Raw genomic sequence first — 12,558 nt, 5'->3', positions numbered from 1 at the left:
CTTGCAGCATGGGTTGGTACCTGGGACTTCAATGTTGTGGCCATTTCGGAGACCTGGATAGAGCAGGGACAGGAATGGTTGTTGCAGGTTCCGGGATCCAGATGATTCGGTAAGAACAGAGAAGATGGTAAAAGAGGGGGAGGTGTGGCATTGTCATTCAAGGACAGCATTACATTAGCAGAAAGGGCATTTTGAGGACTTGTCTATTGAGGTAGTAAGGGCTGAAAGTTAGAAACAGGAAGGGAGAGGTCACTCTGGAAGTTTTCTATATGCCTCTGAATAGTCCTAGAGATCTAGAGGAAAGGATAACAAAGATAATTCTGGAGAGGAGCATGAGTAACAGGATGGTTGTTAAGGGGAACTTTAACTTTCCAAATATTTACTGGAAATGCTATAGATCAATTAGTTTAGGTGGGTCAGTTTTTGTGCAATGTGTGCAGGATGGTTTCCTGACACAATGTTTAGACAAGCCAACAAGGGGTGAGGCCACATTGGATTTGGTATTGGGCAATGAACATAGCCATGTGTTAGATTTGGAGGGAGGTGAGCACTTCGGTGATAGTGACCACACTTTGGTTATTTTAATTTAGCAATGGAAGGGGGTGGATACATAACGCAGGGCAAGAGTTATTGCTGGGGGAAAGGCAATTATGATGCGATTAGGCAAGATTTGGGATGCATAAGATGGGGAAGGAAACTGCAGGGGATGGACACACTTGAAATGTAGAGCTTATTCAAGGAACAGGTATTATGTGTCCTAGATAAGTGTGTACCTGTCGGGCAGGGAGGAAATGGTCAAGCGAGGAAGCCGTGGTTTATTAAAAAAGTTGAATTTCTTGTCAACAGGAAGAAGAAGGCTTATGTTAAGATGAGATGTGAAGGCTTAGTTAGGATGCTTGAGAGTTACAAGTTAGCCAGGCAAGACCTAAAGAGAGAACTAAGAAGAGCCAGGAGGGAACATGAGAAGTCATTGGCAGGTAGGACAAGGAAACCCCAAAGCTGTCTACAGGTATATCAGGAATAAAATAATAACGAGAGAAACATTAAGGTCAATTTTAGGGTAGTAGTGAAAAGTTGTGCATAGAGTCTGAGGAGATAGGGGAAGTGCTAAATGAATATTTTTTTCAGTGTTCACACTGGAAAAAGACCATGCTTTCGAGGGTAGCACTGAGATAGAGACCGCAGAGGAGATTGCAGAGTCTTTGGCTTTGATCTTTGTCATCTTTGTCTACAGCAATAGTGCCAGAAGACTGGAGGATAGCAAATCTCCCCTTGTTCAAGAAGGGGAGTAGAGACAACCCTGATAGTTATAGACCAGTGAGCCTTACTTTAGTTGTGGCTAACCTGTCGGAAAAGGTTGAGAGATAGGATTTATAATCATCTTGAGAGGAATAAGTTGATTAGCGACAATCAACATGGTTTTGTGAAGTCTAGGTCGTGCCTTACAAACCTTGAGTTCTTTGAGATGGTAACCAAATTGGTTGATGAGGGTAAAGCAGTTGATGTGGTGTATATGGATTTCAGTAAGGTGTTTGATAAGGTTCCCCATGGTAAGCTATTGCACAAAATACAGAGCTATGGGATTGAGGGTGATTTAGCGGTGAGCTGAAAGAAGACAGAGGGTAGTGGTTGATGGAAAATGTTCATCCTGGAGTTCAGTTACTAATGGTGTACTGCAAGGATGTGTTTTAGGGCAACAGCTGTTTGTCATTTTTATAAATGACTTGGATGAAGGCATAGAAGGATGGGTTAGTAAATTTACAGATGACACTAAAGTCAGTGGAGTTATGGATAGTGCTGAAGGATGTTGCAGGTTACAGAGGGACTTAGATAAACTACACAGCTGAGCTGAGAGGTAGCAAATGGAGTTTAATGTGGAAAAATGTGAGGTGATTCACTGTGGAAGGAGCAACATGAATGCAGAGTTCTGGGCTCATGGTAAGAATCTTGATAGTGTAGATGAGCAGGGAGATCTCGATGTCTATGTAGCTAGGTCCCTGAAATTTGCCACCCAGGTTGATAGAGTTGCAAGAAGGCATACGGTGTGTTAGCTTTTATTGGATTGAGTTTTGGAGCCATGAGGTTATGCTGCAGCTGTACAAAATTCTGGTGTGGCCACACTTGGAGTATTGTGTACAGTTCTGGCCATCGTATTATAGGAAGGATATGGAAGCTTTGGAAAGGGTTCCGAGGAGATTTACCAGGATGTTGTCTGGTATGGAGGGAAGATCTTACGAGGAAAGGCTGAGGGACTTGAGGCTGTTTTTGTCAGAGAGAAGAAGGTTGAGAGGTGACTTGATTGAGATGTATAAGATAATCAGAGGGTTAGATAGGGTGGACAGTGAGAGCCTTTTCCCTCAGATGGTGATGGCTAGCCTGAGGGGACATAGCTTTAAATTGAGGGGTGATCGATACAGGACAGATGTCAGAGGTAGTTTCTTTACTCAGTAGCAGACTCACCAACTTTAAGGGCATTTAAATGGTCATTGGATAAACATATGGATGAAAATGGAATAGTGTAGGATAGATAGGCTTCAGATTGGTTTGGGAATGGCAATGGGAGAGGGAGTCCCTGAGATTCTTGTAGAGAGGGGAGGAAAATTTCTTCAAGGCAGGCATCCTTGCAAAAGGATTCGCAGTCGGGTTAAAATCAACGAGGTAAAAACAATGACTGCAGATGCTGGAAACCAGATTCTGAATCAGTGGTGCTGGAAGAGCACAGCAGTTCAGGCAGCATCCAACGAATAGCGAAATCGACATTTCGGGCAAAAGCCCTTCATCAAGAATAAAGGAGGGCTTTTGCCCGAAACGTCGATTTCGCTGCTCGTTGGATCTGCCTGAACTGCTGTGCTCTTCCAGCACCACTGATCCAGAATTCAGATTGGTTTTACAGGGCGGTGCAACATCGATAGGCCTATACTGTGTTGTAATGTTGTATGTAGTCCTATGAATATACACTTTTTATTAAAGCAATTGAAGTTATTCGTGAAATTGGGCAGTAATGTATTTTATTATGACGGGCATCCAAATTCTCAGTGTATGCAGACTACCACCAGAAATTGGTGGATAATGACTAGCATTTAGCTCATGTCACATTCTGTACATCACATGTGACGAAGCCCAACTGCAATTCTTTTAACTGGGGACAGGCAGTGGCTCAAACCTGGGAGCTTTTTAGTCTGAAATCATCAGCTACATATTGCTTAAAATATCTCAACTGTCGGAGGAGATCAACAGCAGAATTTAGTTAGAGTTTGGTTTTATACTTTACCTCAGCTTGGCTTTGCAATGTTTGCAGCAAAAACAGGTGGTATGGAAAACCAGTTTATCAGCAACCAGGCGTTCCATGGGGTACACAGTTCTATTGCAAGAAGCACAGAGCTCTTTCGATACAGTCCTTAAAGCCTGGAATGAAAAGCACAGTACACCTCGTTAGCCTCTAGTGATGGTGAAAAAATGAAACTCAACAACAATAACAAACAAAGTTTACATTGTTTCAAATTCCCACAAAGAAATAACTGATGATCAACTGAAAAACCTTAATTTCCCTCCACCAACCTGAGGAACAGAATGGAATGGTTTTTATCAGGATAGCTTTATGATGTGGCAGCAGCAAACCTACATTCAAAGTGAGCTCATCTTGAAAAATCTGAACATAGGATGAAGAAAGCAGATGTACAAACATTCACTGTAGAGGGGGAAACTTGCACACTCATCTCTTTAGGAAATAGATACCCATCATTGTCGTTCCTCGAACCATCATATTGTGGAGAGATTGCTGTTCAGTCTATGTGTTACATATTTTTGTTTAATAAGATGTTAGTTAACAGAAGGCTTGTGGCTACCAACTGCCTCCTCTTAACCATGGACATGCAGTCACTTTATATGTCCGTCCCTATGAGGATGGTCTTGGTGATCTCCACTTCTCCCTGGAAAGAAATCTCCAACTATTGCCATAATCCACCACTCGCCCTTCTTCACCTGACTGAGCTCATCCTCACTTTGTCCTGAAGAAAGTGAAAGGAGTTAAGGGAGAAGTTCTTCAAAGATGTTGCCATGGATACTCGCATGGGCCCCAGATATGCCTGTCTTTTTGTACGCTACGTGGAACATTCCTTGTTTTATCCTAATCTGAATCCTCCCACAATTCATTCCCCAGTTCATCAATGACGTCACACTGCTTCCCCCTCTGATAGGGAAATGATAGAATTGATAAATTTTGCTTACCATCCTGCTGTCACCTTCACCTGGTCCATCTCTGACTCATCCCTTCCCTTTCTCAACAGCTCTTTTCATTTTGGGGTTATCAGACTTTTGAACTGACCTCTCAAATGTCAATATTGATCTCTCTGCACCTTCTCTGTAATTGTAACACTATTCTGCACTCTTCTGCTAGCCTTAAGGACCTTTTTATGGTACAATCTGCCTGTACAGCATGCAAAACAACATTTATCGCAGTGCATGTGAAAACAATAAGTTAAATCAAATTGCACCCTGCTTCCCATAATGACACGATTCCATTCTCCAGGTTTCTCCATCTCTGTTACATCTGTTCGGATTATGCCACCTTCTGCAGCAGGGCCTCAAATGTTCATCTTCTTCCTCATCCAAGAATTCCCCACCACCGTGGTTGGCAGGACCTTTAGCTGTGTCCAAACAAATTCCTACATTTATCCTTATCTCTTCGCCTCTCTCACAACAACAATTGGGTCTTTTGGTTTTTACTTAACCAGTAAAATGCACATCTGAAGGATCATAAGTCACCATTTCTACCATCTTCACTGGAATGCCAACACGAGACACCACACTCCTTTCCTTGTCAGCATTTTGTAAAGACTATTCCCTCTGGGACATGGTCCACTGCTCCTCCATTCCCAACATACCCACGACATCTTCCCATGCAATTGCAGAAAGCATAACACCTCCATGTTGGAAGTCCTCACTCCTCACTATCCAAGGTTCCAGACCCATCTTCCACGTGAAACAATCATTTACCTGCATTTCATCAATCTCGCCTATTGTATTCACTCCAGACAATGTGGTATCCTCTATATTGGGACAACAAAATGCAGACTGAATCTTAGAGTCATATAGCATGGAAAGAGACCCTTCAGTTCAATTAGTCCTTGTCAACCATGTTCTCAAACTAAGAGTTCCACTTGCCAGGATTTGGCCTATATCCCTCCAAATCTTTTCCTATTCATGCACATATTATGTTTTTTTCAACCTTGTAATTGTACTACATCCACCACTTCCCCTGGAAGTTCATTTCACACGCTAACCACCCTGTGCAAAAATGTTGCCCCTCATGTCCTTTTTAAAACTTTCTCCCCTCACCTTCAAATTATGTCCCCTAGTTTTGAACTCTCCCACCTAAGGGAACAGACCCTTGCCATTCACCTTATCTATGCCCCTCTGATCTTATAAATCTCTGTGAAGGTCAGCCTTCAAATTTGTGCGCTCCAGTAAAAGTTGTCCCAGCCTATCCAGTTTGTTTTTATAACTCAAAACCTCTGTACCCAGCAACATTCTGGATATTTTCTGAACCCTTTCCAATTTGATAATATCCTTCCTACAACAGAGCGACCAGAACTGCACACAGAAGAGAACCACCTCAGTCAGACACCCAAATCCTATAGTCAAAGGTCAAGCATGCTAATCGCCTTCTTAACCATCTTATGTACCTTTGGTGCAAATTTCAGAGTTTTTTTCCAAAAACCTGAAAGCCTGCTGCCTGAGGCGGTATCTGTTAGCTATAATCAAACTGGCCCTAAAACTTAGAATTTTCAGAGTCTGTGTGTTTGACAACTGCTCAGAAAAAAAAACAAGGATAACACAACTTGGTTAAAGGAGCAGCATCATCACAATTTATTAGCAGTATATGTATATATGGAATTTTGTGCAGATGTCTCAGCATCTGTATTTCAAAAACCTCCAATGTCTTCCAGTTCTTTTCTTATTGGCCAGATTTCTGATGCATACAGGAAAATGGGTAAAATGTATCAACTTCTAAATTTCTAAACAAAACTATAGATGCTGGAGTTCTAAAATAAACAAAAACAAAAATTACTGGAGAACTCCGTTAACATTTGTTCAAAACATGAAAGGTCACCGTACTCTAACATTAACTCCTTTCTTTTCACAGATGCTGCCAGATGCACTGTGTTTACTCCAGCAACTTGTTCCTGTTTGTTTCAGAGCTCTGGCATCTACTGATCTTTGTTTTATGCTAATGAGTTTCTTCCACACTACAAATTTTCTTGTTTACATATCCTTTATCTTGGCAAAGAGATTGTTTGACATTCTTTCAGCTTGTCCTGTTAAGAGTGAACGCTACAGGGTGGATGAGCTAACTGCCTGTAGACAGGAAGCCAACAAGGAGAGGGTTGTAAAAAAGAATGTAGTTGCATGGAGACACAAATTGAAGGGTAACTGACCCTGTTCTCCACAGTGAAGAGTGCAAGTTTAGATGACTCTGTTGGGTTCAGATGTCTGCTCAGGCCTCGAGAGGATCCAGTTGTCGTGGTCCCTTTAGGCATTAACAACCATAAGCAGAACGCACATGGCTGACTCTTAAGTGTGCTCGGAAATTAGAGATGGGCAATAAACGCTGGCCTGGCCAGCGATGCTTACAATCTGTGAATGAATCTTTGTTTTGAAAAAAAGAGTTTCTGCATAGACATTGAGAAACTTGACACAAAATTAAGAAGCAGAACCTCAAAACTCATAACCTCAGCATTATTCCCACAACCACACACAAATTAGCATTTGGCAATTCAAATTAGAGAGATGAATATGTGGCCCAAAGACTGGTTCAAAGTTTGTGAGAAGATTTGTAGCTCGGGTGCTCGTTGTTGTGGTTCTATTCGTCGAGCTGGAAGTTTTACTTGCAAACATTTCGTCCCCTTTCTAGGGTGACATCCTCAGTGCTTGGGAGCCTCCTGTGAAGCGCTTCTGTGCTGATTCCTCCGGCATTTATACTGGTTTGAATCTGCCGCTTCCGGTTGTCAGTTGCTGTCCGCTGCAGTGGCCAGTATATAGGGTCTAGGTCAATGTGTCTGTTGATCGAATTCGTGGATTAGTGCCATGCTTCTAGGAATTCCCTGGCTGTTCTCTGTTTGGCCTGTCCTATAATAGTGGTGTTGTCCCAATCAAATTCATGTTGTTTGTCATCTGAGTGTATGGCTACTAGGGATAGCTGGTCGTTCGTTTCGTGGCCAGTTGGTGTTCATGGATGCGGGTTGTTAGCTGTCTGTGTGAAAAATGGGTCCTGGTTTGTGGGATATATGCACTAATTCAGTGGAAAGTGGGATCTCTACTGATGGTAGACTAATTAGTAAAATTAGATCACATAGGCTTCAGGGAGAGATTGCCAATTGGATACAAACTTGGCTTGACAGGAGACAGAGGGTGGTGTTTGAGGGTTGTTTTTTGGACAAGAGGCTGGTGACCAGTGGTGTAAAGCAGGGATCGGACTTTTGTTTGTAATTTGTTTAAATGTTTTAGATGAGAATTTAGGATGTATGGTTTGCAACTTTGCAGATGACAACAAAATTGGTGCTTTAATTGACAGTGAAGAAGATCACCTAAGATTGCAAAGGGATCTTGATCAATTGGGCCAACTGGCTGTGGAGTGGCAGATGGATAACTGAGGTATTGCACTTTGGTAAAACAAACAAGTGCAGGACTTATACCGTTCAATAGTGGTGTCCTGGGTAGCATTATAAACCAGAGACCTAGGGTTTCAGGTACATAGTTCTTTGAAAGTTGCATCGCAGGTAGTTTAGACCTTTCAAAGGTGTTTAGCATGCTTGCCGCTGAGTACAAGATTTGGGATGGCATGTTGAAGTTGTACAGGCCACTTCTGGAGTATCATGTACAGTTTTGGTTGCTCTGCTATCAAAAAGGTATTAAATTGGAGAAAGTTCATAAAAGATTTACCAGGATGTTGCTGGGACTGGAGGATTTGAGTTATAATGATAGGCTGGGGCTTTTTTCACTGGAGCGTAGGAGGTTGAAGAGTGACTTATAGAGGCTTATTAAATCTTGAGGGACAGAGATAAGGTGAATGACTAGGGTCTTTTCCGTAGGCTAGGGGAGTTCAAAATTACAGTGCATATTTTTAAGGTGAGAGGAGAAAGATTTAAAAGGGACCCAAGGGGCAACTTTTTCCCCCCAGAGTGTAGTTTGTGTCTTGAATGAACTGCCAGGGAAGTGGTAGATGCAGGTACAGTGACAACATTTAAAAGGTACATGGATAGGTACATGAATGATATGGAGAAAGTGAGGACTGCAGATTCGACATTTCAAGCACAACCTTTTCCTCAGGAATGTCATTCCTGATGAAGAGCTTATGCTCGAAACATTGACTCTCTTGTTCCTTGGATGCTGCCTGACTGGCTGTGCTTTCCAAGCACAACACGTTTTGATTTAGAGGGATGTGGGTCAAACAATACAAATGACACTAGTTTAGTTTGGGAAACTTGGTTGACATGAACAACTTAGACCAAAGAGTCTGTTTCCATGCTGTGACTCTATGGGATAGTGTCCATTTGATCAGTGCTGCGTAAAAACAAGGACTGCAGATGCTGGAAATCAGAGTCTAGACGAGATTTTCCTGCTCCTCAGATGCTGCCTGACCTGCTATGCTTTTCCAGCACCACTCTCATCTGGATTCTGATCAGTGCTGGGTCAGTATTTTTGCCAACTGCATAACTAGGAAAGTAGAGAATACTTTAAACTTTGATAGTGATGAAGGCATTAAATTTGGGAAGATGTGATAAATCAAAGTGTACAGTCGAGGCCAAAAGAAAAAAATAACAGAGGAAACGATAAACAGACCATGACAAGAAGGGATTGAGAACATAAATCTGAGTCAACCAATGGATAAGAGTGGAATTTTTTTTAAAAATCCACATAGCGATTAGATTAGATTACTTACAGTGTGGAAACAGGCCCTTCAGCCCAACACGTCCACACCGACCCGCTGAAGCGCAACCCACCCATACCCCTGCAAAACAGGTGACCTGAAAGTGCAAATATAAATAAATAAGTAGATCCTTGTGGCCATTAGAGACATGGCAGTAGGCTGACAGGATTTGGATCTGAATCTTGAAGTGTACAGTACATTTAGAAAGGGCAGAAGGCTTGGAAAAGTTGGAGTGGTGGCCCTGCTAGTTAATTAGCACAATAGAGGGATAACCTAAGTTCAGGAATACAGGATCTTGAAATAGTCTGTGTAGTGATGGAAAATGATTAAAAACAAGAAGTAATTTGTTGAGTTCTTGTACTGGCTCCCTAATAGTAAGCACATGATAGGATTGAGCATAAAGAAATATGGAAAACTTGTCAGAAAGGTACAACAATAATAATAGATGTTAACTTGCATATAGACTGGAAAAGTCAGATGGAAAAAGGTAGCCTTGATCTGCCCTACCTTTTCATCTTCCTTCCCTTCTATCTACTGCACCCTCCCCACCGACCTATCACAATCACCTCCCACCTACATCCACCTATCGCCATCCCATCTAGCCTTCCCTCAGTCCCAACTCCCACTTCATCTCTCAGCCCTCTTCTCCCCACCACCACCACCACCACCACACCCCCACACCCACACACCACCACCACACCCCCACATCCACACACCACCACCACCCCCACACCACCACACCCACACACACATACATACACACTTTCCTGATGAAGGACTTATGCCCAAAATGTCCCCTCTCCTGCTTACTGAATGTTACCTGACCTGATGTGCTTTTTCAACTCTAACAGGAAGTAGGAGGTTGGTACAATTGGGTCCTTTTCAGGTTGGCAAGATGTAACGAGCAGTGTGCCTCAGGGATCAGATTACAGTTTCAATGAATGACTTGGTTGACGGGATGGAAAATATCGTAGCTAATTTTGCTGATAATATAAATAGGAAAGAGATTAGGTTGTGAAGAGGGCATAAGGCTATTTTCAGGATATTTTCTAAGCATAGCATGTCCTGGAGCTGACCAGAGGGCAGATATATTGGACCTGATCTAGTGCAAAAAAGGTAATCTTAATTGATTAATCTTATAATGAAGGCACCCCTTGAGTCAACAAAGTGAGCATTGGTCCTATAGAGTGTGAGACTGGAGAGTTACTCATGAAAAGTAAGGTGATAGCAGATGAAATGAATAGGTATTTTTCACCAGTAATCACCATAGCGGAGAAGTAACATCCCAAAAGTGATAAATCAGGAAAGGGGGAACTCGAGAAAATCCTCACCAGAGAATAGTACTGAATAAATGTATGGAGCTATGACCAGGTCCTAATGGACTTCATCCTCGGGTTTTTAAAAGAAATGGCTTCTGAAATAGTTGATGCATTGGTTTTAATCTGGAAGATAGTAAATGTGATTCCTTTATTCAAAAGAGTAAGTCAACAGCAGGAAACTACAGGCTAGTTAGCTTAACATATCAGGAAAAATATTAGCATCTATCATTAAAGAAGGGAATTTGGATAATCGAACAAAGTTAACATAGTTTTGTGAAATTGAAATCATGTTTGACCCATCTGTTAGAGCTGTTTAAGGTATCACGTGTAGTGGATACAAAGGAAGCCGTTGATGTGTTGTATTTAGATTTCCAGAAGGCATGTGAAAAGATGCCACATCGAAGGTTAGTGCGGAAAATAAAAGCTCATGGTATAGGGAATAGCATTATGGGCATGGCTAAAAGATTGGCTGGCTTTCTCCAGCACCATACCTTCGACTCTGACTCTCCAGCCTCTGCACTCCTCTCTTTCCCCGAGTCACTGTAACCTTAAAGCAAAGCCTCTTTCAAGGATGCCTACCTTGAAGAAGTTCTCCTCCTCCTCCACAAGGATTTCAGTGAGTCTCTCTCCCACTGCACCCCCAGGTCATCTCCTCTGCCCTGAAGCTTTTCAGCTAAATCCTGAAACAGTCCCGCTACTACAGCCACATCCCCTTCCTCAGTACCTGCCTATGCAATTGATAGAGCAGTTCAGAAAACACCTCTGGGACACACATACACCAAATAACCCCATCGCCCTGTGGCCAACCACTTCAAATCCCCTCAACACTATCCCAAAGACATGCAAATCAAACCCATCGGCCAACTGGAGGAAGAATGCCTCATCTTTTACCTTGGGACCCTCCAACCACAAGGTGTTAACATTGCCTTCATTTGTTTGCAAATCTCCCCTTCCCCACCTCTTCTCACATCTAACCCTCTAACTCTGCTCCGACCTCTTGATCTACCCTACCTGTCCATCTTCCTTCCCTTCTATTTGCTGCACCGACCTATCACAATCACCTCGCACCTACATCCAACTATCACCATCCCATCCAGCTTTCCCTCAGCCCCAACTCCCACGTCATCTCTCAGCCCTCTTCTCCACCCCCCCCCCCCAACCACACACATCTCTGATGAAGGACTTATGCCCAAAATGTCCCCTTTCCTGCTTACTGAATGTTGCCTGACCTGATGTGCTTTTTCAACTCTAACAGGAAGTAGGAGGTTGGTACAATTGGGTCCTTTTCAGGTTGGCAAGATGTAACGAGCAGTGTGCCTCAGGGATCAGATTACAGTTTCAATGAATGACTTGGTTGACGGGATGGAAAATATCGTAGCTAATTTTGCTGATAATACAAAAATAGGAAAGAGATTAGGTTGTGAAGAGGGCATAATGATGTGAGATAGGGATTTAGACAGCTTAAGGAGACAAAAGATGTAGCAAATGGAGTAATGTGAAAAAATATGAAACTGTCCCTTTGGCAGGAACAATTTTTTAAAAAACCTACATGGACAGAGATTAGAGTTCTGAGATTAGAACGGATCTTGCCATTCTAGTAAAAGAATCATAAAAAGTTAGTATGCAGCTGCAGCATGTAATTCAGAAAGCTAATGAATTGTTATAATTTTATCACAAGGGGAATTGAATACAAAAGTAAAGAGATCATGCTCCAATTATACAGGACTTAAGCAGCACTCTCTCGAATTTTCTTCCTGGCTGCACAAGCCTCCAAGATCCATGTCCATCAGCACTTTCCAGAATCGGATGTCAATGACGCGATTGACATACCAAAGCTCACTGCAGTACACAGAACCTTGGGGTGTCTGCATGTGCAGTTTAAAGGGAATAAGATTTACAAGGATGGTACCAGGGTTGGAGGATTTGAGGTATAGGGAGAGGCTGAACAGGCTGGGGCTGTTTACCCTGGAGTGTTGGAGGCTTAGGGGTGACCTTATAGAGGTTTACAACATTGAGGGGCATGGATAGGATAAATAGACAAAGTCTTTTCCCTGGGGTGGGAGAGTCCAGAACTAGAGGGCATAGGTTTAGGGTGAGAGGGGAAAGATATAAAAGAGCACTAAGGGGCAATTTTTTCACACAGAGGCTGGTATGTGTATGGAATGAGGAAGTGGTGGAGCCTAGTACAATTGCATCATTTAAAAGGCATCTGGGTGGGCATATGAATAGGAAGGATTTGGAGGGATATGGGCCAGGTACTGGCAGGTGGGACTAGATTGGGTTGGGATATCTGGTTGGCATGGACTGGTT

The 12,558-nt window shown here is 42.6% G+C and overlaps 1 protein-coding gene across 1 annotated transcript in view; it reads right to left on the bottom strand.

The window, feature by feature from the left end:
* limd2 (LIM domain containing 2) overlaps window positions 1-12,558 on the bottom strand; it is a 78,833-nt gene that overhangs the window by 9,915 nt on the left and 56,360 nt on the right. The window contains exon 3 of the mRNA XM_060848710.1: window positions 3,272-3,405. Coding sequence (XP_060704693.1) covers window positions 3,272-3,405 — 134 coding nt within the window. The remainder of the gene's footprint in view (window positions 1-3,271; window positions 3,406-12,558) is intronic.

Source organism: Hemiscyllium ocellatum, chromosome 32 (genome assembly GCF_020745735.1).
Source record: "Hemiscyllium ocellatum isolate sHemOce1 chromosome 32, sHemOce1.pat.X.cur, whole genome shotgun sequence".
In the NCBI taxonomy this organism is placed as follows: Eukaryota; Metazoa; Chordata; class Chondrichthyes; order Orectolobiformes; family Hemiscylliidae; genus Hemiscyllium; species Hemiscyllium ocellatum.
The sequence above is the reverse complement of the archived record's forward strand: the minus strand, read 5'-3'. Positions and strand labels throughout refer to the sequence as shown.